Source organism: Leptosomus discolor, chromosome 2, assembly GCF_034619465.1.
Source record: "Leptosomus discolor isolate bLepDis1 chromosome 2, bLepDis1.hap2, whole genome shotgun sequence".
NCBI classification, from domain to species: Eukaryota; Metazoa; Chordata; class Aves; order Leptosomiformes; family Leptosomidae; genus Leptosomus; species Leptosomus discolor.
In genome coordinates, this window is record NC_141392.1 from 46,378,502 (window position 1) to 46,404,123 (window position 25,622).

Sequence of the window (25,622 nt, forward strand, 5' to 3'; positions counted from 1 at the left end):
CTCCTTACAGTTGTCACAGTGATACACACTGATCATGTGTGCCAGCTGTACGAATACATTTTTCCATTCTTATAAGCTTGATGTACTGTTAAATAAACAATTGATGTGGAATTCCAGTTTACTTTCATCTGGCAAGATTCCCAGCCAGCAGGTATGGGGATTGATAAAGTGGCTTCTAAGCTTTCTGCTTGTTCAAATAATTAAGGCATGGATGGTGTTTACATATGGTGTATGGTATTTGTTATTTTAGATTGATTCTGCTCACAGTGCAGACGGTTTGTTAACTGATGTTAATTGGCAGCATTTTCTTTAGTCTCTGACAAGCTGAATAGACGTGAATTCATTTCTGCTCTGGCCTCAAAGGTGACTTTTTCAGGTCAGGGCTGCTATACATTAATGCAGTATTTTCTGATGTGCTGCTGCATCTATTCTATATGTGGTGAAAAGTCGGGTTTTTCTTTTTTCCTTTTGTTCCAGAATTGCCCGTTTAGCATTTAATTCTGTCAGAGTTTTGGGGGATTAGTTGTGTGTGTTACAGTATAAAAACTTACAGATACAGTCTGAATTGAGTCAGTTCTATAATATTCTGATGTGCTGCAACCACTTTAGAAAGCTGTGTCTGTGACATCTTGCTTGTGTTAGGAGCACCTAAGACATCAAGCTCTCCTCTTCAATTGAAGGATGATCCATTCCACAGTTTTCTTCTTTGAGATGCTTTCCTGATTAGAGTGTCTTTGTCTATCCACGATGCTTGCTTAGCATTCCTAGAGGGGTCTGACAGTGCTAGGGATTTTTCTTCAGCAATTTGAGCAAAGGCTTTAAGCATAAGCAACACACACATAAGGTGAATATTTTAGAGTTCAGAACATGTACAGATACCTGTGTAACCTGGGGCTGGCATATTATCTCCCTTTTTGCTTTGCCTGGAGAATGGTTTTCTTCCTGATATCCTAAGGCTACCTTTTGGGCCCTCTAGATTTTTTTGTGTGTGTGTTAGGGGAGATTAAATGAGGGGACAGTGGAGGTTAACCCTTGGATTCCCCAAAACTGGCAACATAGTGATAAGTATACACAATCTTGAAAACATTGGAAACTACTAGCTATTTCATGAGCATTTGTCTACTTGGCTTTTTCCATTTCAGATTTCTAATCACTCTGACATTCTAGTCTTATAATACATCAGTTACATGAGAAAAATAAAAATTGAAAGATTGGTGCAGAACTGAACTAATATGTTTTCATAGCAAGCTGTAATTCCTATATCACTTTTAGGAAGGTATTTTTAAACAAAGAATATCTTAAAAGGAAGAAAGAACTAAGATTAAGAAATGAAATTTGGATTGCTTTTTCATATCTGTCTCAGATTTTTGTGACCTTGAATGAGTCAACTTCTAACTGGCACAATGCTGAAAGGAAAATACTTGTATTTTCTCTTAGGAGTGTTGTGAAGCTTAATCTTTGAAGTGTCTTGAGATTTTTGGGGGAGGGGAAGCAATGTATGCAGAATCTTGAGGATAATTTCTGATGGTTTATGAGAATAATATATAATAGTCTAACTCTCTAAAGCATATGTAACTTCCTTATGAAATAGTCTGCTACAATTTTCCAGGCACTAGAGACTTGCAGTTTTCACAGGCTATTTCTTTCCATTATCCTCACCAAGAATCACGTGGTTTTCCAATTTTGTGTTCCTTTATAAGTTATAGTATCAAACCTTCGGAAAGATTTCTACTTTAATTACAGTATGGATAAATAAGGACCTTGCTTTAGGATAATTCAAAGGGAGCAGCTGCTATTTAGTGTTCTAAGTGAATGAAACCCCTCTACTTTGGAGAACCACAAGCTCTTTTTAGCAGTCTCTGCATTAACAACTTCGTAGTGCCCTGCAAAGCATCACCTTAAGAATGTGCAAGTCTTTTGTCTGCTTTGCTGCTGAGCAAATCTGTAATTTCAAAACATGGAAGGAACAGCATGTTTCCAAGCCAACAAAGTGGGGGCTGTACATCGAACTGAATGCTCAAACCTGGCTATTTGTCTGTCAGAGAAACAACTGTAAGTTGTTTAAATAATACATTAGGTGTAGCAAGTAGTGTTAGTGTGCTGTTGCACTGATATTGATAGAACTAATCAGACAAGCAGTAAAAGCCTGAGGAAGTCCCAAATGTGTGCTACCTGCTTACTTAACAGGATGGAGAGAAGTTGAAGCCTAACTGAAGCTCTACCTGATGTGACACCTGATAGCTTGGGCAACTTTTACCAGCACGTTTAACCTGGCCAAGTAGAACCGCGTAAGAAAATGCAAATTTTTGTCAGGAGAGGTTTTTAGAAATGCGTGTAGACGTATAAGCTGTCTCAGTTTCAGCTAAGGAGAGAAGGAGAAAGAAAGGAAGGGTGATTTCATTTTTGTATTTCATGCTGATGGGTGTATTGTGAATAACTGGATAGGCAAGATATGTTCTGTCTCATCAGTCTTTAAAGGAGTTTCCTGACTATCACTATATATAGAATGCCTAAAATAAGGTCATGGGTGCACCTGAAGTGATTTAGGTGTATAGGAGGGCACACAAACAGTGTTTTGCAGTGAAGGTGCAGGAAATCACGATTGCCTCCCAAGTACAACGTAGTTAGCAAAACTGTACGTTTGCCATTACAAACATGGCCTTGGGGCTACCGCTAACAGAAGCAGGAGCTAAAGATGTGATCGATAGGGGAGTAGGACAGGTTGGGGTTTTTTTGTCTGTGTTTCTAGTTTGCTTTAGACCAAGGTAATTAATAGTGGCAAACCTGATTAGATGTTGTATTACACCCATCTTAAAAGTGGGTATTTGGCCCAGGTGGTATAGTTGCAGTGATACTTAAAAGGAATGTAGAAACCAGTAACAAGTCTTCAGCTTTTAGCTTAGTCTTCAGCTTGGATTCTCTTGGGTTCATTTGGATTCTCCTTTTGGCTTGTACAGAAGGTGGTGACCTTTTGCTTACTTGGGCAGAATGACCTAATAAATGCCAACTATGTAATTAGGGCTTCCTAAAATCAGCATAGATTGAATAATTAAGATTCAATAAATGAAAATGGTTTAGCATTTGACTAAAAAAAAGTTGCTTGAGTCTCTTATGAGCTCAAGCTATTGTCATACTAGTTTGGTTCCAATCTGTTCTGTATAATACTGATTAGCAAGGGGGATGCATTGCTGAACCGTTGTTTAGAATATAGGTATTGCTGTTTGAAGACATACTTATGAAATAAATTCTTAAAATGGACTTTTTTTCAGTTTTGTCTTTTTTAATCATGAGAACTGTTTCTCCATAACAGAGTTAACAAAATACCTCCTGTTTGTTCAAAACATTTTTTTTGTATTCACTGATTATACACTGTGATGATACAGGTGATATTGTTCTGAAGTTATCTGTGCTCTCTAAATGATGTTGAATTGTGGAGCTCAAACTTTTACTTTGAACTCAAGCAAGATGTTCCATCAAACTACCATAGAAGTTATGCTTCAGTGTGTAAATGTTAATTCCCCCCCCACCTAAGTCATGGAGACAAACTGGCTTAACCATGATACTGCATTTCTAATATTAGATGAGTCTTTTTAGAGTACTGATGTCTTGTAATCCTAGTGGATGATGTATGTGGAGTTGCTGGAAAGATTTTTGGGTTTTTTAAAACTATTTTGACAAAAACATCAGCTAGTTGGACATGTTTGGACAGAGGAATGTGGTATCTGTACCACTGGAATCTTGGCTGCTGGAGATTAATAGCATTATTAGTTTCAGATGGTTTTAAGTCCTCTTTCCTATCCAAGTATCTGGTTCTGAAGTGTGATTCTGCTAGTGTGAAATGGGCTAGCATTAACTTAAAGCTTTTCTGATTGCAGAAAGGCCTAAGCATTCCCTAAAAGTTGAAATAAGACCGTAGTACACTGCATGGCTAAAGATTTGCTGTGGAAAATATAAATTGCCTGGATGATGCTTTTCTTTGAGCTGGTTTTAAAAGTCAGAATGGGAGTGCTGTTTGCTCGGCTGCCTTTACAACTACAAACTTGTTGCCTTCTTCAAGAGCAAGTCAGAAGAGGGGGATTACTTGAATATAAGTAGCCTAGAATAGAAAGAGGATTCCCAGCTGTATAGTGTGATTTCTCCTTTCTGAAGCAGTGCTGAGCAATGCTATTCACTGCACTGGCTATTCAGGACCATAAGCTGAAGTAGAGGGAGAGCTCGGGGAGACATGCTAATGAAATCCTGCTGAACTGTTCAACGTCTCATCCTGCCTGAATCTTTATATATTGATTTCATTATTTCAATATTACTTTCTAATATTTATTTTAGGACAAGACCAGAGTTGTGTCTCCTATTATTGATGTAATTAATATGGACAACTTCCAGTACGTGGGGGCGTCAGCTGATTTAAAAGGCGGTATGTACCTGTACTGGAATACAGATTTAAAGAGAAAAAAAAAGCATCAAGAATCAAAGCTCATAATCACTGCAGTTGTGGAATGAGCAGTTAACGTACTGTTCTTTCCTTCCATATATCTAGTTTTAAGTTCTATAGGTCACTTGTTTCTAGGCTTGGATTTTAATTGGCCTTATTATCTTCTGCTTTAAAGTAGTTCATCTTTGTTATAGTAATTCTTATAAGTTTATGCTGCCATTTACCAATGTGCAAGACTCGCTCCAATGTTTGTAGGATTGTGTAAATGTGTCCAAAGTAGCTTGTGGCCAGAGCTTACGATTCTGTTTTTAGATAAGACAGGCTTTAATTGCTCACTAGCTTAGAAGCCCATCAGCAATGCAGTGCCTATGAGTTTTTTTCAAGATGCTGGTTTGCTTAAAAAAATTAAAATCTTCTGAATAAGCAGAAAGCTTTGGAATGTGTTTAAAAATTAAATGTTCTTGTTAGCCATGATCTGTAATTGTGAAAAGAGTAACATGTGACCATGACGATTTGTAGTGTTTATGCCTTTGCTGTTACAAAATTCCCTGTTAAATTGAGGTTAGAAGTACTACAGTTTCACTATGTCTAGCTAGTGTAAACTGTTGACAGCAAATAGTAAAAAGAGTTTTGAAGCCCTCAGTAAAAACAAATAAACAAAAATAATCCTCCCCTCTCCTTTTTGAAAGAGCAGGAGGGCAGCCACACAATAAAATCCCTACTCATTACAAGTTTTTAAATCTTTTCTCACTGTTAGAAAGACTTTAGCATTTAAAATACTTGTTCTCTTCCTCCTTTCCCCCCTCTTTTTTTCTTTTTTTTTTTTTTTTTCTTTTTTTAAATAAGTGTTCCCACAACCCTGGAAACTGAATAAGATGAGCCATAATATAGAAATTACATGGTGCTGTTCCCACAGCGTTTCAGCTTTTTCTGCTTGGACTTTCTTGAGTGAGGAAGGGAAAAAACCCCCAATTTCAAGCTGTCACTTTCAGTTACTAGTCTGACCACCAAGTGTTGTTCCAGTAAACTAAGATAAAAGCAATATTTGCATAATGTTGCACGTGCTTCAAGTTTGTCAGTGATCTGGAGGGTGAGTGGTTCTATATCCTTTTAATTAACATTTTGAAATAACACCTACAGTGCGTATATTCACAGTATGCTAATGTATAGTACTGTGCTATTGTCTGTGTGCCAGGTTTGTTAAAACTTTAAGGCTTTTACCCAATCAGTTCATTATACCTCAAGTATGGAAATCTGTATACCATTACGTGGCTTTTATTGTTGTCTGCAGTAGGAGGGGAAATTTTTAATTGAAACCTTCGATTTGGATCTTGTGGGGTTCATGCTCTTTAATTCTTGCCAAGTCAAGTGGGAGAAGATTGAGAGATCATTTCACTTGTTACTGCTTTTCATGTTTCATCTTTGGAACTACGTTTCCCAATTACTATTTTTTTTTACACTTTTTAGTGCTCATTTTCTCCCCTCATACACAATACCAATTTTTAAGTGCATGGATCCTTCTTACTTCTGGACTGAGGAATGAAAAGCTGTCTTTTTTTAGTGTTAACAATATAAATTTTGTACGTACCAGTGTTTAAAGCTGTTTGGGGATCTGTTAAAGTGTGAATAATATATTTCTTTTCAGTTCGTAAAGGACAGGTTACCATGTTAGAGTCACTGTAGCATTTGGCACCATGGGACACTTTCACTGGGGCCAAGTCTAAACATGGAAACCAAACTATGCTTTCAATCTTAGATGCAGTATCTGTGTGGCTGAAGCATGGAGACTTGAGACAGCTGGGACAGTATTTGTGCCTGGTCTGTTTTGAAATTACTTAATCACCCGAGACAAGGAACCTAGCAAATGCTACAAACTTCTTAAAGCAGACAGGGCTGAAATAATTTCCAAGTCCAGCCAATACTAAATCCATGCACTTCATGTTACAATTTTTTTTTTTTGAGGGGGGATTTGCAAGAGTGTTTATGCCGCCCTGAGAAACACTTTAATTACTGGAATAAGCTGTAGTTAACTGAGATCTAATAATTTAGAGTATGCCTGTGATGCAGTTTACACTGGATAGAATTTCATACTGGATATGCACTTGTGTTTAAAAATACTCCTTTTACAGAGTTACTGATATTATCTCATTGAGTGCAGATTTTTCCCAGAGTCAGTGAAAATGGAGATGGAAAAGCAGTTTTTATGGGTAGAGAATTTATACACTTGTTCAGAGTTTGTAACAGAGTGCTGTATTCCAAAAGAGACCCCTTGTGTTCACTGGAGTATACGTAACTATCTCTGCTGCTTCTGCCGGAGAACAGTAGGTTTTTTCAAGTTCTCCCAGATGCAAGTGATTTTGCTGGGTATGTATGATGAAATGCAACTTTTTAACTGCATGGAAATATTTGAGCTCATTTTACTTTTCATGCTGGAAGCTTTGCAGTACTATAGATTGTAGCCATTTTACTGGTTTGCTACTTGGAGTTTTGGAGGAGGTAGACAGTCTTTCATTTTTACAGTGCAACACTTCATGAAATACTCAAACATGGAGAGAAGGAGTTGGTGTGCATGCTGTAAAGACTGTTCATGACAATTTCTGTAGTGTGTGTGATAAATATCTTGTGAGTTAGTGAAAACTGTTTAGTTTTCAACTCTCTGCATCAGTCATTACTATGCATGTTTATGGATGCAGACAGATAGTTCGTAGGACTGAAATTGTTGTCTGTTTACCTTAGATTTTTCCCCAATTACCTACGAAGTAATTGCTTTATCTTTATGCTGGAGAAAGAAAACTATTAACATCTGTGCACCAGAAATCTGGAAATCATTCATTACATGACCTCATAGGATCTAAACATCTTTGGCAGTGGGTGGTCTGTATAAGGCTGGCTTGCTAGGTGTATAGGGAGAGCGCTATGGGCCTTGTGTATTTTTTTTAATGGATGTTCATGCTTATGGGCATAACCCAGCTCAAAAACTGTTATGAAAGTGTTTCCTATAGGAAGTTTGTCATATACCAGCTGTGTGTATTTAAAAATCAGCTGTCAGGTGGAAAGCTCCTGTAGGTGACCTATTAGTCTTGTCTGTTCTAGTGATGTTTATGTGCTTCTGTGCTTGACTCCTGAAAGGGCCAGACCAGCTATTGCTGTGTGTACACACATGTATGTACACACATAAGGGAAGTAAGATATTGCTGTAGTGCTTGCCTCAGGTTTAAAAAATAATGCACTTACCAGCATGCAGTGGGAAAGCAGGGAGTTAAATGAATGTTAATAAGAAGTGAGAGCTACATAACCTGTCATGACCTTTATGATGGAGAGCTCCTGCTGATAGAAGAGTACCAAGATGACTGCATAAAGCCTGTGTAAACATATATATGTGATCGTTTGATAGGAGTTGAAATGCAGTTGTACAGTAAAGGCTGTTGGGGGCATTTGTAACGGCTAGAAGATCTACATGTAATGTTCTATTTGATGTAAGGCTACAAGATGTCAGATTTGTGTATAAGGCTTTTGCTTTGTCACTTGTTGACTGGGTTTCTTGCTTTGTGTAACAGGTGGCAACAAGAGAAATCGAAGTTATTTTGTGTTTGGGATTACTTTTTATTATTGTTTACCGTTCACTTGCACTCTTAATTGTTTTCTACCCAGATGTTTTACAACTTTAAAACTTTAAATTACAGCTTCCAGTGTTTTCAGTCAACATTACATTACTACAAGTTGATGACCACAGTCTTTTTAACTTCCTACTCTAATATTTTCTTCTTGAAGGCTTTGATTGGAACCTGGTGTTCAAGTGGGATTACATGACACCAGAGCAAAGAAGAGCACGGCAAGGAAATCCAGTTGCTCCCATAAAGTATGTCTGTACCACCACTTCTCCCTCTAATAGGGTGTAGTTTGCAACTAAACAAAGTTAGAAATTATCTTCTCTGAGTCTGAAAGGGAATCTTTACTATAGCTTTCATTAATATTGACATTTCATTCATATTTATGTAGCATTATGAGACTCAGAAATAAATCGTATTTAAAGAAATACTTTCAAGCACACTACTACATTGTTTACCCTTAACAAAAAGTAAATGTCACTTTGTTTAAAGTTGTATGTATCGAGGGCTAAAAATACAGCATCAGTTTTAGTGGTTTATTGCTGGCACAAATTGCCACCCTTCACATAAGGAACTTGTGAGTGAAATGGAGATTTGGAAACTACCTCAGAAATTGCTCATAGCACTATATATGCCATAGAAATGTGTGCAGACAACACTTGAAGTGATAGATGAAAAATCAGTTGCATTCAACAGCATTGCAATTTTTTTCAAGGGAGGTATTAACCTTGAGGTGCAAATAATAGTTACCTCCCAGTTCATGGTTCTGTAAGTATTTAATTTATTTTTCCTTGTCTGTTTAGGACACCAATGATAGCTGGTGGGTTATTTGTGATGGACAAATCCTATTTTGAAGAACTAGGGAAGTATGACATGATGATGGATGTTTGGGGTGGAGAAAACTTAGGTATGTATATTACTTACCTTCGGATCAGCCTTGAAAGAAAGCACGTTTCATCGTTGCCATTACTGTCATGAAGTCAGGGTCTTGCTGATTTTGTGCAAAGAGGGTTAAAACCGGAGTTAAAACTTCACATGCATTATTGGCAAAATCCAAAAGGTTTATTCCAATAAAAGCATTAAAACAAGGTAGGATTTATGTGCTAAATATGGGAGAATAAGAGTATTTGTTCATTAAGCAGTGAAATTTTTTTAAAATTTAAATTAAAAAATAAAATAGAAAAAATTACAGGATGTAGATAGGCAATTACTTTAAAAAATGCAGTCTTGTGTGAAAGTCACACCCTTAACTAAAATTATTGATTAAAATACAATAGTGTTTAAATGCTGGCAATTTAAGGCATGTTTTAAGATATTGCTGAAATTTAATGGTCAAAACCATAACACAGGAGTTCTTAAGTTTAATATCCTCACATATACCTTAAGTCAATTAAAACTTAGCTGACTGAAGAATAATCTGTTTCTTAACATTAATAATGCTATACTGCCTGGCATCTAAACTTAGGGAGTTTTCGAATTTTATACCTCTACTTTAGCCCTGTGAGATAATTACAGTTGAGAAGGTATTTTTGCTGTAATTCTTTGGTTTTGGGTGTTTAAGTGAGTGGGATTTAGGGAAGAGGGAGCAGGGACTGAAACAGCTTGTGCTTTAGCCGTTTCTTTGACCTGGTGGTTAGATCTGGCTTTAGTAGGTGTGTGGGTTTTTTGTTTGTTTGTTTGTTTTTCTCTCTGCATTACAGTACTGTATGAAGTTTTTTTCAGTTAAGAACAAGACCAGTATACTTGTATTAAAACAAAAAAGGTTTGGGATGAGCAGAACTCTGCAACTTCTCAAGACTTCCAGCCTGTCATTAACTTAGTTTTTTAGGGTAGAGATGTATCTCAGACATTCTAAGTAGTGTGGTTTTGGACCAATTCTAAGGATAGAAACTTCTCTACTGCACGTGCTAGCTGCAAAATCCTAAAATACCTTGAACTTGTAAAAAAACAATGAATATTTTGAGTTACTGAAATATGCATATGCATTGGGCATATGCTTGGCCTACAAGGAAAAGTGTGCTGTGTACAGCACATCAAGTATGGAGACATGGCAACCAAATGTTTAACACTCCTATAAGGAACTTAAGGGCTGGAAAAGGCATCCTTACAGTCCAGTCTCTGACCTTCATGTACAATACTTGAAGAAACCTCTTATCTATTTTGAACAATTAATTTCTGTGTTTCTGTTTTGTCACTATTTTGGTTGTATGTTGCTAAATTGTATTAATATGAATATTGTAATTTTTCATTGTTTAAATGTCCTGGAAGGTCATTGGGTAAGCTCACTACAGCAATATTTGCATTCACTCTGAAAACCTCTTTTGCCACTAGAGTATTTCAATATTTGATTAGCTGCAAGCATGTACTTGAGTGACTGAGTTTTTTCTGAAAATTTAGCAGCTGCTTTTATGCCTTGATAATTGAGGCCTTGATAGCAGGAAAGGGCACAAGCAACAGCTCCTCACTGGAGGTGAGAAGACTGCATGCAAAAAGCTGTTTATGTTGCTCCTGCTGCATTCTGTTCCCCCTCCTCCATGGGAAGGGGGAGATGGAGACTTTGGGGTGCCTTTTCTCTGCTCCTTGAAAAGGCAAAGCCAGTCAGTACAGCAGACAGCTAATAATTTGTTTATAGCTGCCAGACTGACTGAAGAAGAGTAAAAATCACATGGCGTATGATTTATCACATGGTGTATGATTTAATTTGCCATCAGTGACACGTGTATCAGATACCGGAAATCTGTGATGTGTAGTTTGAAATTCAACCTGTGCACTCGTCAGGCCTCTTTACTCTCAAGTGTATCTCTGCATTAGTGGCTTGATCTTACGTGCAAGTAACCTGCTAGATGGTCTTGCAAAATAATTCTGTATGCTATATGAATGCTTTACAGAACTTAGCATTTTTCCTTCAAGCAAGTGCACAGCAGCTGTTATATAAGATTTTGTTCACATGTTAGTATAGTCTCAACTTTACAAATTTCAAGGTGGGCCTGCAGTATTTTGTCTCAGTTAGCCAAGAGACAGCTCTGACCATGAAGATACAGTGCATTTTCAGATTGCTGCTAAATGTGACTGATAACACGTGCTTGCTGTACAAAACGTGGATCAAAGTTTGTTCAGTCTTGTCTTAACTTTGTAAACTCGTTCTCAGAATCTTTACAATGCTCTTTGATAAGCATAGGAGGATTGGAGTACACTGAAGAACTGGATGGACCATTAGAAGGTTTGGGTCTAATTTGAAAATGTAGGCTTTTCTTAATAACTTTGCTAAAACCAGGAAGCGAGTAAGACGTTCCTTGTTTTCTATATCAATGATACACTACAATAAAAAGAGCAGATCTGTTATTAAGAGGTAATTGAGATAATCTCATACAACTGAAGAATGTTTGACATGCTGTTTATGCCCTTTTAAGGAAAAACTGTGTCCACTGAAGTTGTTACAAGGGTAGCATTTCTTCTCCCAATGTTTGAGTATGGCAAAAAAGATGTCTCAAGAGAGTTTGTGGGGTTTTTTTTAAGTTTTAGTTTCTGTACATTGTTTTCTTTAAAAATCCATGCAGGCTTTAGAAGCCATGTTTGTGCAAATAAGAATTAGTTTTCTTCTCCTTATTTACTAGTCCTTTGCTGTCTTTCCTATGGGGATATTTTTCATCATTTTCACTTTTTTGAGATTCTTCAGAATCTAAGCTGCTGGAAAGTATACATGTAGGTTTACATTTCTGGGAATTTATGGAGGGAGAATTAATCAAGTAAATGTACACAGTAGAGGAAGCTATGAAAAAAGAAAAAAGTAGGCACAAGGTATTTCTAAATTACTTCTAAAGCAAAAATACTTTTTCAGTGCCTACATACATTCAATGGATGATTTTTAAAGCAGAATCTCACTTCACCTTGTTTGAGGTGTGCATTTCCTAATACTTAAATAAGTGTAATATTAGATTTTGGACATTTAGTCTGCACTTGCTTGTCTAATGCAAAAGCCTTTTTCTTTGAGATCTCCCTGTTTTCTTTCAGTAGGCTGTCCTCACTGAGTGCAGCACCCCTCACGTTGGGCTAATAACTGTATGACCTTTCTAGCAAAACTCCATAAATAATGCTTCAGAGTGGCACTAGAAAACTATTACTCCTCTGCTTTCACAATTTAACTAGTATGGGACCAAATTTGAGCTAGATAGAAGACTTCAGGCTTTCTTATACCTGTGTGTAATTTATTCTGGTAAACATAGAAGTGCTTTTGTTACCAACTTGTTAAATAGAAACAGTGACCACTCATTTACTGTGATTCTCATTTTTTTTTGTTCTAAGATAAAAATCAGAGGTGTAAGACTGAAGTAAGTGCTGTCGAAAATGTATGGAGAGAATGTCATGTTCAGTTGCTTTAAAAATGACTTTTGCTTATTGTCCTGTGTTAATTCAACTGGAAAATCAAGACTGTAAGTTATTGGCAAAGACAATACTGTCATCAATATTTTTAGAGGATGATCTGTCTATAGATTGGTCTATGTTGACTGTCTAGAATTCATGAATTGACCCCAGTGCAACAGAATTTATCACTAAAGTAAAACAAACAGGAAATGATCCTTGTAAAAGCAAAAACTATTCAGAAGGAAGGCCATTAACTTGCCATGTCAACAGTTGAAATCACAGCACATCTTTTTTTTTTTTTTTTTTTCCTTTGGACAGACCAACAAGAAGACATGCTCTTTAACCTTTGTTTTGGTCTTTTTTTTTTCAAATTTAACTTTTGAAGTAATGCTATTTTTATATGGCTTATTTTGTGTATGTGGGAGGAAGGCTTCTGGGGGAAGGAATGGCACTTACATAAGTCATAAAAGGTAGACTCTGACTTTAAATTAGAGCTGCTTATGTTTGTTTTTTAATCTGTGGAAAGATACTGAATGATTATGAAGAGGCTTGAAACTAAGGGTAGCACTCAGTAACTGATAGCAGCTGCTGGACTAAAGAAGGAAATGTCAAAATTAAAACTGTGCTGCTGGAAGCACCCTTCTTCCTGCGCTTATTTGGAAGGAATGAGGAAAAGTTCTCTGTCAGCACTAGGTGACTTCTGCTGCCAAAGGTGTAAGTTGAGAGGTGTATAAATATTTCTGGATCTTCTTGTCCTCACTAGCTGGGTCAGCTCACTAGATTGGCTTAGAAGTGTACTGTCCATAACCTTCAGTTTACAGAAGTTGCATCTTTATTCAGTCTGTTACCAAATCAAGATTGACTTCATATAACTCCTTCTATGGCCAGTGTTTGGGAGTGTTGATCTGCTATAAGTTAGCAGCTCAAATCTATTGATTGTTGTATCGTGCCTTGATTTTGTCCACTGTGTTATTCCATCTTTAGCTGAAAAACTTTCTTGTAAGCTAGATCATTAATTTACCAGTTAAGTGTATCTACTGTTGCTTACCCTTTAGTTAAAGCATGATAATACATATAGACCTAACTTAGTCTGGCAAATTGCAGTGTAGTTTGTGAATTTGGGGAATGCTGGTAACCTCAGGTAAGAGAAGACATGCAGGTTTTTGCTTCCAAGTTAATATGATTATTTCTCCTGAGCTTGGAGAATAATAAATGCTCAGATATGCTTCTGTTTATCCTAGAATTTCTCAGAAAACTGTCTTATGGATCTTCTCAGCAACAATCAACTACAAGCCTTCTCTGTCAATAGTATACTAAAAATTGCAGTATTTTGTGATGTGGTCTTTCATTCATGGTTTTATTTCAGAGATTTCATTCAGAGTTTGGCAGTGTGGTGGGAGCCTAGAAATCATTCCTTGCAGCAGAGTGGGTCACGTATTCCGCAAACAGCATCCTTACACCTTTCCTGGTGGGAGTGGTACCGTGTTTGCAAGGTAACTGTTAAGTCTTCAGCTAAATAGCAATATTTTTGATTTCTTCAGATGGTCAGCAGGTGGCAGTAATTTCATTTTAAGGATCTTTTCTTTAGAAATATTTGCATTATCTAGCATGGAAAAATATGAATTAAAAGGAAATTAATCACTTTGAGGCAACTACACAGATTGAGAGAAGAACCTGAGAGTTGAAAAAGGGAAACTTCTAGCAGATACAACCTGAGAATCTGGAAAAGAAGGAAGTGCTTAGCTTGGCATTGTGTCAATTTTGAGACCTTTGTGTGTGTTTGGTTTTGAAGAAGGCTTTTTTTCAGAACTGTCTCATAAATCTTCGTTTTATAGAAACAGTTTCATCATTCACTAAGAGCCAGAGTACACTCAGTTATGAATATGCTTTGCTTGTTGTTTGTTAGTACATGTACAGTATGTGATATGCAAATGATTATGTAGACTGATTCTGGCATTTGTGCCAGTCTGGCGACTTCATTCTGTATCATATTTGCCTTTCCTGTGCTATGTTATGAAATACTGTTTTTATGTGCCTAAAACAGTGGTGTTAAGGGCTTAGATTAATATGCCTGCTTAATTTTGCTGTTGATACAATGTGCAGCGGTAGCTGAAATACTGACCTATTTCCTCAGTTTCTCATCTGTAGAATGAGAATAGCAATTCTGATTTGTGTTCATAGTGTTTTTTTTAAGTAATGTGGATGAAGGTATTGCATGAGTGTATGGTGGATGTTTTGACCAAGGCTGTCAGTTGTAGCTGAAGAATCCCTGTAGGTTTTGGTTTAAAGAATTGGACTTGATGCTCAGGGGGCTGAAGAAGTACAAGTCTCAGCTAAAGGGTCTGTGGATTAAGAGCCGCAAATAAAATCATTCATTTATCCTTGAAGGGATGTGGAGCACAAACTCTGTTTAACATGAACCAACCCAGATAGCGCAGACATACTTAAATTTGTAAGAATGTTCTAAGCTGCCGATACGTTTGGTCTTGTTTCACCTTAGATTGAGGAACCTCCTTAGGGTGTAATTCTTCTCTTCCACGCTGGTTATGCCACCAAGATGACTAATGAATTTAATGCTATGCTAAAATAAAGTCACTGTCTTGTTTCTTCTAGTAGTTACAGTAGGGATTTTTCTTGCCCCCTGCTCTTTGAGATCTGTATTTTATGCTACAGTGAGAAATTAATAATAGTACTTATGGGAAAACAAAAGCTAGCCATGAAATATCCTCTCTTAATACATCACATCTGTATTCTAGTGTTTACAGTGTACATCAGGAGGGTAGAAAGGTCTACCAGTTAATCTGTATTATGTGGACTTAGGATGCAACTGTTTTAGTTTCACAGTAGGTTTTAAAATGACAGTGTCATAATAAGGAGCATGGGTAATAAAAATACATATATAAAATGTGTAGTTTTCCCACTCTTCTGCAGCTTTTCCATCTTTGGGCTGGTGCCAAGATGCTGCTTTTCCTGTGATGTAAATAGGTACTTAAACATAGCTCATCTGAAACGTAGGAAAAAGGTGTGGCTGTATGCATGCAAGGATACAGCAGATATCAGAAATGCGTCGTATTAGCAGGGGTTGAAGATTCTGTGTTTGTACTGGGATTAAAGTTTTTGGATGTTGTTGTGAAGTCAAATGATCATTGTGATTTGATCACTCAAACATCCTGACAATTACTATGACAGGATTTTTTTTTTAGTCGCATTGTGTTTTCCAGTCATTTATGTTCAAAATGACTTTGAAAAGGGATACCACATGTACTTGAATGATGAAGACAGCTGAAACCTGCAAACGAGTGTCTTGGGTACTTAACATCCCTTTCCAGATCTACCTTTCTCTGCAAGTGGCTTATTACCTGTGCCCTTAGCTGTCCAGCTGTCTCAAATTCTGAAATGCCATTAAAATTCTTTGTTTCATTGGAATCATTTTTGAATTGACCTAGAAAAGTTGCATATCAATTGAAAGCAGGGTTGACAAGTTGCTGTATAGTTGAAGGTTTCCTCCTCAGTCATCTCTCTTGGGTGTCAAACCTATATAATAGAATGCCTTAAAATCAATTTTAGCAACGAGAGAACAAGAAACCTAAGGTAATGGGGTATCTGATAATACCTGTATTACAAGGGTATATGTAGGACCATGGTGCCAAGAAACTTGGTGGAAAGTGTGGCATCTGTGCTGGTCTTGCAGATGGGACTTGTTAGCTTATCCTCTGTCCCTTGACTGTATGCAATTTGTTCTGGAGTGCTCAGGGTGAGCGTCCTAGTTTTAGCTGTCTAGTCAGTATGCACTGCCTTTTGGCAGCCAAAACAAATTGGTGATCCTGGATGAGAGACTGGGAGTCCAGTTTCATGAGAGGGGACACCACATCTTGGCTGCATGGTGTGGGCAGATACAGCTTGTTCTGGCAGGATTTGTTAGACCAGTATGCACTGCCTTAATATACCACTTCATACAAGCTAATAAACCTTGCAGACCCCAGTCTGCTCCACGCAAAGCTACCTCTGATCGCTCAGTGCTGGGTTTCATTAACTGTGACTCAGCATTAAGTGCTGAGTGCACCCTGTGCTGCGTTCCTTAGTACCCTGCCTTCGTTGGGGTCGCCTTAGTTTAGGCAGTTCTTGGCATCTACATTGTTTCTGTGCTTGTGTTGCACTAAGGCTGAACTATTTATCCCTGAGTATGAGGAAGAGTGATGCAGGCATGCATTCTGGCCTTGAAAGTGTCTTTGGAGTCGTTAAACCCTGGCAAACCAAGTAGTTCCTCTCCCACCACCAAAGTCTGTTTGGCCTGTGGGCTGCCAAGCTGCTTGCTGAGCAAGCAACAAGGGCAGGTGCTGAGTGGCTGGCCGACACTCACATAGGCCTGAGACTGCAAGTGAAGATACATTGAGATAGCTCTCTGGATTGAATGGGGTTTTCCTTACAAAAGATTTAAAGGAATCTTTGCAAGGAAAAATCAGTCCTCAAGCAAAAAAGTGATTGAGGTCTGTATTGTGACTTTCTTCTTCCCTACATCCTTCCTTCTCAGTGACCCACAAGAAGAACTCGCTTTATCCTGGCTATTTTTTGTCTTTTGAATTGGAAAATGATATTAAACAAGTTATTGGCTGACTGAGTTTACTCCAGTTGCTTTAGATGAACTTACTGCCAAATGTAAAATAAGCTGCAGAGCATGGCAGTTTCAAGTGAAATAAGACTTTAATTTTCTAAGCATAAAATTATGAACAATAGAAGTAAATGAGTTTTACATGGAAGCCAAGGGATGGAAAAAGGCATTACCTTCTTGCAGTCCAAAAGGAGATTTAAAGACACCAGTTACATGAAATACATCTCTTACTAAAACTCTTGTATTTATTAGAAGAATTTGGGTTAGTGTTTTTTGTATTTATTGCAATAATTAATCTTACTTGAAATTTAAAGCATTAAAAATATTTTCTAATTACTGATTCTCCTCTTACCTCAGCTACAGCAGGCTTGCTTGGTTCATAGCCTTCCATGTCAAAACAGCTTACGTCTTTTTTGGAACTTTGAGCGCTCATCTGGTAGGAATGGGATGAAGACTGAAAAAGTCTTGCCTACATTAGCATATCGGTTTTCAGAATGCCAATATTTAATAATGTCTTTTACCTATTGTTGAGATTTTTATCTTTGTAATTAGCTTGCTTATCCAAGGGAACACTCACTGAATTTGGCTTCTGATAAGTTAATCTTATAAAAAGGAAAACAAGCAAACAAATAACAACCTAACTACCATGAAGTTTGCAGAAAAAACTCCAAGATGTGTATTAAATTCTGGATGAAAACCTGAAGCAGTGATGAGTGTGGAAAAGACATAAATTTCGTTCTAAATGCATTGATTTCAGTTACATTACTCTCTAATGGTTTTCTGTTACTTGGGTCTTTAACAGGGAATCTTCTCCCTGGCTTGAGGCAGCTGACTGTGTGGTACTAGGAAGGATTAGAATCGACCCAAGGATAAATGACGTGGTTTAATTGCAGCTAGAGAAAGTATAACCTATGTGTTTCATGTGGTTGTCCCTAGGAATACACGCAGGGCAGCAGAAGTCTGGATGGATGAGTATAAAAATTTCTATTACGCAGCAGTGCCTTCAGCCAGGAATGTACCTTATGGCAAGTAAGTCACGAGTGCTTCTTTGCCCTATTTGTTGATTCTTCACGAGACAGCACCTTCTGAGGTGAAAGCAGTGCTAGCTCTTATGAGTTATCTCTTTAAGACATAGTTCTACAGTTCTGCCGTTCTTGGGTTTTCTGTGTATTCCTTAACGTACATGAAGACAGCAGCCTGACTTTGAAAACTGCTCCTTTTTTTTCCCCCTCTAGTATTCAAAGCCGAATGGAACTCAGAAAAAGACTTAGCTGCAAACCCTTCAAGTGGTATCTTGAAAATGTTTATCCTGAGTTACGGTGAGTTTTGGCTGAATCAGAAACAGTATGGAGATATTTTTTTGCTCTCCCTAGAAATCATCAGTTTCCCCTCTCTCCTTCCTTGGATATAAAGGATGTTTTTTAATTTAATTGTGAAAGAAATGCCTCGTGCGGGCTTGTGCTTTTTGGTTTTTATTCGTTCTATTCCTAGGGAGCCCTTTTTCCCTAGTAAGCTGCTTTTTCTACTTACCGCAACTACAGCTGCAATAGCAGGTATTTTAGAGAAGAGTGTCCAAAGGACTCAACTTATCTGAGCCTGAAGTTAGTCTTCTACACAAGCAGTTTGCTCAAAAGTGCACTGTTCTGTACTCTGTTGTCCCATTAGAGCTTTTGCCTTTGCCTAAGCACATGCCTAGTTGAGTGAGGAGGCTGAACGTCAGTATGGTACAAGTAACGGGAGTCAGCGGACAAGAGGGCCTTGTATGTTTGGCAGACAAGGGTAGATGCCTAAGCCTCTGAGCAGCTGAGTCTTCTGCTCTTTCTCTATTGTTCTCTGTCACTGGATAATCACTAACTTGGGCGGGGGGCAGGGAGAAGAAGGAAATGATGGGTAACATTGCTAACAGTTTCTGTAACATGAATGCATTCTAACTAATGACAAATCCTCAAGGAGAAGCACTTTTTGAAAGGATAAAAAGGTTTTTGTTCAATAACCCATTAACAAGTATGTCTGTCAGACCTGTCTATAAACTAGTTTGCTTGTCTGCTGTCAACCTAATATTGGTAGTGTAATGGTAAGATACTGTGCGTGGCTTGTAAGAGTACTTATGTTTTTCTGGGGGGCGCTTCGTGTCAGTAGAGTCGGGTAACTGCTAGTGGCATATAGGCTTGGAATGCAAAAGCACCAACCATTACAGCCCTAGTGAAACATGTACAGAACCACACATACTAACGAGTCTCATCAACCAGGATGATGCTGAGGAAGTAAGTTATTCTTTTTCTCTTAAAAGTGCCAGAGGATATTTATTTTTGTTTAATTTGTCAGAAAAAATGTCTGGCAAGCTCTCCTGGAAAACGTGCTACCATAAGCATTACTTAAGTGTAATGTCGTTTTACTCTGTATCATCTCTGGTGCTCATTCTGCTGGGTTGAATTATTATACTCCTATTACAGTCTGAAGTTTTAAAAGAAGCTAATATGCCCTTGCCTTACTGTTTGGCAGGAACTCATGGACTCTGCCCCACAACTGTACTTTTTTGAATGGGTTTGCCTGGGTATTTCCTTACTATAGGAGTGCACTTCATATGCAACCATTAGAAAATAGACATCAGCAAAACATTGAGAATTATTGGGTTTTTTAAATTCCTAACCCCTTTTCCAACGCTTCAGTGAAAACGGTCTGGGAAAAATGTAGAATGTCATATTTGTGCCACAAGCTAGCTTGGCTGAAAAAACAAGAGGGCTTGCTGACCTTAACCAATAGCATTAAGCTTGAGTGACCTTAAATGATGATGTTAAGTCACGTTTAATTTGCTTTTTGTGCTAAGTTTGTATGTTCATCCTCATTCTGTAGTACAAATCTTTTTGTATTCTGTCCTAAGCTTGCAAGTTTACTCATGTTTGATCAGTTCATGATCACATAATTGCCTGCCTTCCTCAGAAGATGATTGAGATTTCCAGATAGTAGTCACCACTAATCTTTAACTTGTCATCTTAAAAGTACTCCAAGTAAAGAAAAGGAGTTAAACAAATAATAAAAAATAAAAGTGAATTAAGCAGAAATTTCTGGTTTTATTTTAGGGTACCTGATCATCAAGATATAGCTTTTGGGGCTTTGCAGCAGGGTACCAATTGCCTTGACACTTTGGGCCATTTTGCAGATGGTGTTGTTGGAGTTTATGAATGTCATAACGCCGGGGGAAACCAGGTCTGTATGCCACTAATTTTTTTCCACAGTATGTGAACTTTAAAACAAAAACAAGCACGCAAAAAAGTGAAACTCTTTAACTCAAGCAGCTACTGTGTACTGGTGATAGGAAAATGAACTCAAATCGGCAGATTAGTTGTTATAAATAACTTCTCACTCAGATATCATTTTGCATTTTCAGGATGAGAATCTGAGCTCAGATTTATTTGATGTGCATCAGATTATCCCCTTCCTTTGTCTCTTTTAATATTTGCTTTCACACTAGAGACTAGTAACTTCCCAGGAGGAAGCTTTACTGTGATGCCCCATTAGTAATTTCCAATTTGCAGTAGCAGAGTATAAAAAATATCTATCTTAAATCCCTGTTTGGCTCCTCTAGAAAACAGAGGTGCCTAAATGTCATATGCTATTCAGTCACAGTAAAGGCAGTGTTTCAACAAATCCTTTCTAATCCTGCTCTTAGACTAATTGCAAATGTGTCAAATCTGTAAATGAGAGCATTAATTATTTCAAAGTATCTATTTATGCATTTGTGACTTCGTTATCAAAACCACAAAATATATGCGTACGTGCTCACTGTTTTGTGTGCTCCTTTGTCATTAATTCTTTTCAGAATCAACCTAACTATAAATCAAATGTAAGGTTCATACTTCAAGTTCATCTGTTGAATGAGTATCAGAATTTTTCTTGCTCTGATTTAAATTAGAAGGGGAAACCCATAAAGTTGTATGAAGCCTAAAATAAAGTTGTTTCCTGTAAGATGTATCACGTTGATTTGAATGCGTTGCCATCATACATGAGATATGCCTCTTTTCCCTATCGTTAAAGAGAATATATCTGGGGAGGCTGTTTCTATATCCTTTATGAAAGTACACTCATCTTTTCAGAACACCACAGTGTGTTTTAGGAGAAAGAGTGGATGTGTCTGAATTGCCTTGGTGCAGAAATCTTGGAAGTTCCTGGTGATGTTGTGTATTCTCTACAGATACACAAAGTTACCTTCCTCTTTCAAACTCTGCTCCTCTGAATCTGACCCTCTTTTCTTTGTAGTTTCTTCTGTGAAGCTGACCTTGACAAACCAATATACACTTGCTCTGAGCAGGTCCCTCTGAGAGGCTGTTTAGACAGATTGAGGTAGAATGGGTCAAACCCAGGTTTTATGTCCAAGTAGAATTCATATTGGATTGGAGGGAACAAACAGCATGGGAGAAGAGGGATACAGAACAAACCAGGGTCTTTAAATCTGTACTATGTGTTTTGCAGCTATTCTTATTAGAGGATTTGGAGGGGATTGGAATTAAGAGTACTCAGATATTATAGCCTGTGGAGACCTTCTCCTATAATGAAGAGTGTACTCTGGTTTATGCTCAACACAACTTCAAATGCAAAATTTAAGTCAAAATGGGATCCCTCCCCACTCCTATGAGGCTGGTAGAATTCTGTGGTTAAAAAGGTAGATGTGCATCTCTAAAGGGCTGAAGAAATTCTGGTGTATTTGACAGTTATGTACAAATATGTAGGGTTATGATAAGGAGGTAAAGGTAAAGCCAAATGCACTTAGGTGGAAAGGGAAGGTTTGAGGTTAGTGGTGTTCTACTAAGTTTATATTTCTGATTTATGACACAGGCTGTTTCAGATGTCCTGATTTTCAAGTTGTTACATAGAGCTTTCCTATTTCCAGCCTGTGCCCTGAGCACATACACTGCTTGTAGTTTTTCTTCTCTTCTGGTGTAGTGGAACTTGCTTAATCTTATCTCTGTTATAGCTAGTCATAGTTCCTGAGTGCTGGAGGAAAGCATCTATGGGCTGTGTTTTGTACCACGAGGGGCTATTGCGTAGATGTCTCCAGCAGCAGAGATTGGAGCTTTTGTGAAGCAGTACCTTTAACTTTCAAATGTTTTAATTTCTTGCATGATTTCTGTGGTGTCTGGGGCTTTTGCAGCCTTTTGATGGAAGGGTAAAGAGGTATAAAGCAATACTTTGAAGGCTGTAACTTTCTCTGACTGCAGGGTTCTCAAACACACTTCCCTGCTACTGTTCTCAACTGTCACTATTCAGTATAAATCTTATAAGGGGGCCATCGTTTTCAGGGTGTTTGTGATTCCTGATAAGCTCTGAAAAGAACTTGCTTATTTCCTCAAGTTGTTAGAAATGGCTGTTAATGGTTCTTTTTGGCATCTTACAAACTGGACAGAACTGAGAAGGCAAGTAGTTTTGCTGTCATCTGAGAATAACATATTGAGAGTGAAAGGAACACTTTTCATCTTAAGGGTTTGGGAAAAAAAGGGATACACAGAGTTCTCCTGCCTTTGCTTTGTTTTGCATAGTTGCCATTATTCTAGTAGTTGCATAATATGGTATCCATCTAATGGCTTGCTACATGTACGATGGTGATTACATGTAATCGTGAGGGTTAGAAGTTCTGATTGTTTCCTGGGCATTTGTTCTTGAAGGAATTTAATCATTGTTAAATCTACTGAGTTTAAAAGTGATTATGTAAGCCTAAAATTCAGTTATGGTATCAGAAAAATAAGTTAAAAAAAAATAGGATGGGATTAGTAATTTTAATTTCTTTCTGAAGCAGGTTGCTTGCAAAATAACATTTAAATGTAGCCAGGCTTGGCCCTGTATATCTGGGGTTTTGTATTATACAACTGTGAATCCTCTTTAGTTGCTGGAGAAAACTAATTGTCCTAATTTTAGGTAGTGACGAGCATGATTTGATAATTAGCATGGCCTTAGTTAATAGATCAGCTTCCTTCCTCAAAGGATGATTAGACAAATGAAGACCAATCTGGATACTGGAGACCAACCTTTGGGGAGAAAGGTGTGGAGAGAGTCTGAGCATCAGCACAAGATCAGGCCCTGCGTTGAAAGATGCTGAGATCAAACAAGCTGGGCAACGGAACATACAGAAGAGCTTTTCTTTGCTCTCTAAGAGTTGCATATTTACATGCATTTAAAGGAATTGCTGTTGTATGTCATGCTCTGGATAGGAAGTGGTGTTGTTCCTCTACCCTTGAGTTTGGCCCTCTTCTGTATTGCTTTCTGGTGGTCTGTATCGTGTTAAGAACTACTGTTTCCTCAGTGTGGTACATATGCTTTGTTTAGTCATGGGTAGGTAGAGAGGCCAGTAATGCTGCAGACCAAGCTTTTAGGGGTTTTATATATGTTTTACATAAAAATCTCTGACATAGAGGGGGTGTGTGTGTGTAATACACACACGTAGGGACAGACACATAAAAATATAGCTGGACAAATATTTGGACAGATGTTTTAAACCTGAGGACTGGTGTGACCGCCTGCTGTACTTGTGTGAAGCCAGCAGAGGGAGCAAACAGCCAGCCCAGCCCTGAACCGACTTGGGGATACTGAAGCAATTGGGATTACTGGGGTTGAAAAGAACCTTTTCTCCTCTCCTGCTCTGTGGGAAGCACTGAACTGTTCTAATGCTCATAGGTAGCTATTTACAGGATTTTAACCTGTGCTGTGTATGCAGAGATAGCATTGCACCTTGTGCATGTGTTAGTATACACTGTCTTGTGCACTTATTTTTTTTCTTCCATTTTCTAGGAATGGGCCTTAACAAAGGACAAGTCAGTGAAACATATGGATTTGTGCCTTACTGTTGTGGACAGAGCACCTGGTTCACTAATAAAACTTCAGGGCTGTAGGGAAAATGACAGCAGGCAGGTTAGTATGTTGTGAATGCACTTTGGAAACTGGGGGAACCAAGGGTTGTGAATGAGAATGCAAGAATAGGCACCGGTAATCATATCTCCTATCCGTTCTGCTCTTCACTCTGTCTGTGTTGTGTGTGTGTATGTAAAGTTAGGATGCATGACATCAGGGCAGAGTAGCAGGAATAAGCTCGTATACTGAACTTTTCTTTTTATAGGCCAACGACAATCTTCTATGAATTTAGAGGTTATATTCCAAGAGTGGCCTTATGTAAAGGTTTGATGTGTAACAGTCTTCAACTGCCATGTCTGTTTTTTGAAATAAGATAGATATATTCCACAATGTATTTTTGGAAGGTCTTACTCAGTGGAGTTTGAAGATTATATAGTCTGTGTCTCAGAAGTGTATGGTTCGGCTTTCCTTTCTTCTTTTCAGCTGTGACCTGTTTATAACAGCACTAGACTCCATCAATTCATTTTTATTAATGCAGCATTGTAACTTAGTCTATTTCCCACGCCTGAGGAAAATCACATTTGCAGAGTCATACCATCTTTTTGATCTAGTCATGTAACAATTCATCTCTTTCTGCTAAGTCATCAGTTCTGATTGCCTGCCAGCTTCCTTGCTTCTGTATCATCACTTTTTGCAGACAGATGACTGAAATGCTATTCCTTGATGAAGGAGGAATATTCTTGCCACTTTTCAGAAAAGGGAACTAAGGAAGCAAGATTTTCTTCATAAGGTTTAAAGGCACCATATGCTAGAAATGCAACAGACAAAACATTTCTGTAACCTCCAGTATTTGGGATTTACGCTATCCTTGGCACCACCTTGGGCAAAGAGCTTCCGACAGCACAGATTGACTGCCTGTCTTCTGTATAATTAAAAGGTGTCTGACAGACTTCAGATACTTTTAAAGTTGTCTTTAGTGATTGTGTTTCTTGCTTCTCTGTTCAGAATTGTAGTGTTATGTGGATGGGTTTAGAGATTTTTATTTTTTCTTCAGACTGAAGGTTTCATATGGGTGACGTGGTGTGTGACAGCGTATTTGAGAAGTGCTGAAGTAGAGGAAAATGATTTGGTGTGCTCTGTGTCTATTGCAGCGTGTTAGCTGAATGAACAGTTGTTTTGGCAAGGCTTGCTGTAACTTATATACTCTTATTCAAGGATCAGCTAAACTGCGTGCTATTATTGCAGTTTTCACAGCTTTCCCAAGTATGAGCCAGGGAAGCTTATGAAGATTTCAAAGGGCAGGATGTAGAGCTCATCCTTTTCTTGCTTTTCCAGCTCACTAACTGTATTTTCTCTTCCAGAAATGGGAACAAATTGAAAGCAATTCTAAGCTGAGGCATGTTGGCAGCAACCTCTGTCTAGACAGCCGAAATGCCAAAAACGGTGGTCTCACCGTTGAGATCTGCAGTCCTTCTTTGTCACAACAGTGGAAATTCACACTTAATCTGCAGCAGTAGAAGGACTTACAAGCAAAATGCTGTTTGGATTCATAGACATTGGGCAAAGTTTTGATTGAATTACTGATGTATTTCTTAAAACTTTCCACGGAACTTATATACCTCAGTATTCCACCTTTATCTGAAAGTAGGAGAGTGCTGAAGCAGACACCAGGGATCCAGGGGACTTGGAGCACTGCAAAGATGTCACTGAACATGACTGCAGCACAATTCCTTCTTGATGTGAAGACTTCAATGGTTCCTTTCTGTCTTCA

General features: G+C 38.0%; 1 protein-coding gene across 2 annotated transcripts in view; it reads left to right on the top strand.

The window, feature by feature from the left end:
• Window positions 1–25,368, top strand: part of GALNT2 (polypeptide N-acetylgalactosaminyltransferase 2) — a 99,853-nt gene extending 74,485 nt beyond the window's left edge. For both annotated transcript variants that reach the window (XM_086461014.1, XM_086461013.1), the window contains 9 exons: window positions 4,327–4,414; window positions 8,204–8,291; window positions 8,844–8,947; window positions 13,769–13,895; window positions 17,948–18,040; window positions 18,247–18,330; window positions 20,092–20,218; window positions 23,792–23,911; window positions 25,213–25,368. In XM_086461014.1, the coding sequence (XP_086317140.1) occupies window positions 4,327–4,414; window positions 8,204–8,291; window positions 8,844–8,947; window positions 13,769–13,895; window positions 17,948–18,040; window positions 18,247–18,330; window positions 20,092–20,218; window positions 23,792–23,911; window positions 25,213–25,368 (987 nt within the window). The remainder of the gene's footprint in view (window positions 1–4,326; window positions 4,415–8,203; window positions 8,292–8,843; window positions 8,948–13,768; window positions 13,896–17,947; window positions 18,041–18,246; window positions 18,331–20,091; window positions 20,219–23,791; window positions 23,912–25,212) is intronic.
• Window positions 25,369–25,622: the final 254 nt, after the last annotated feature.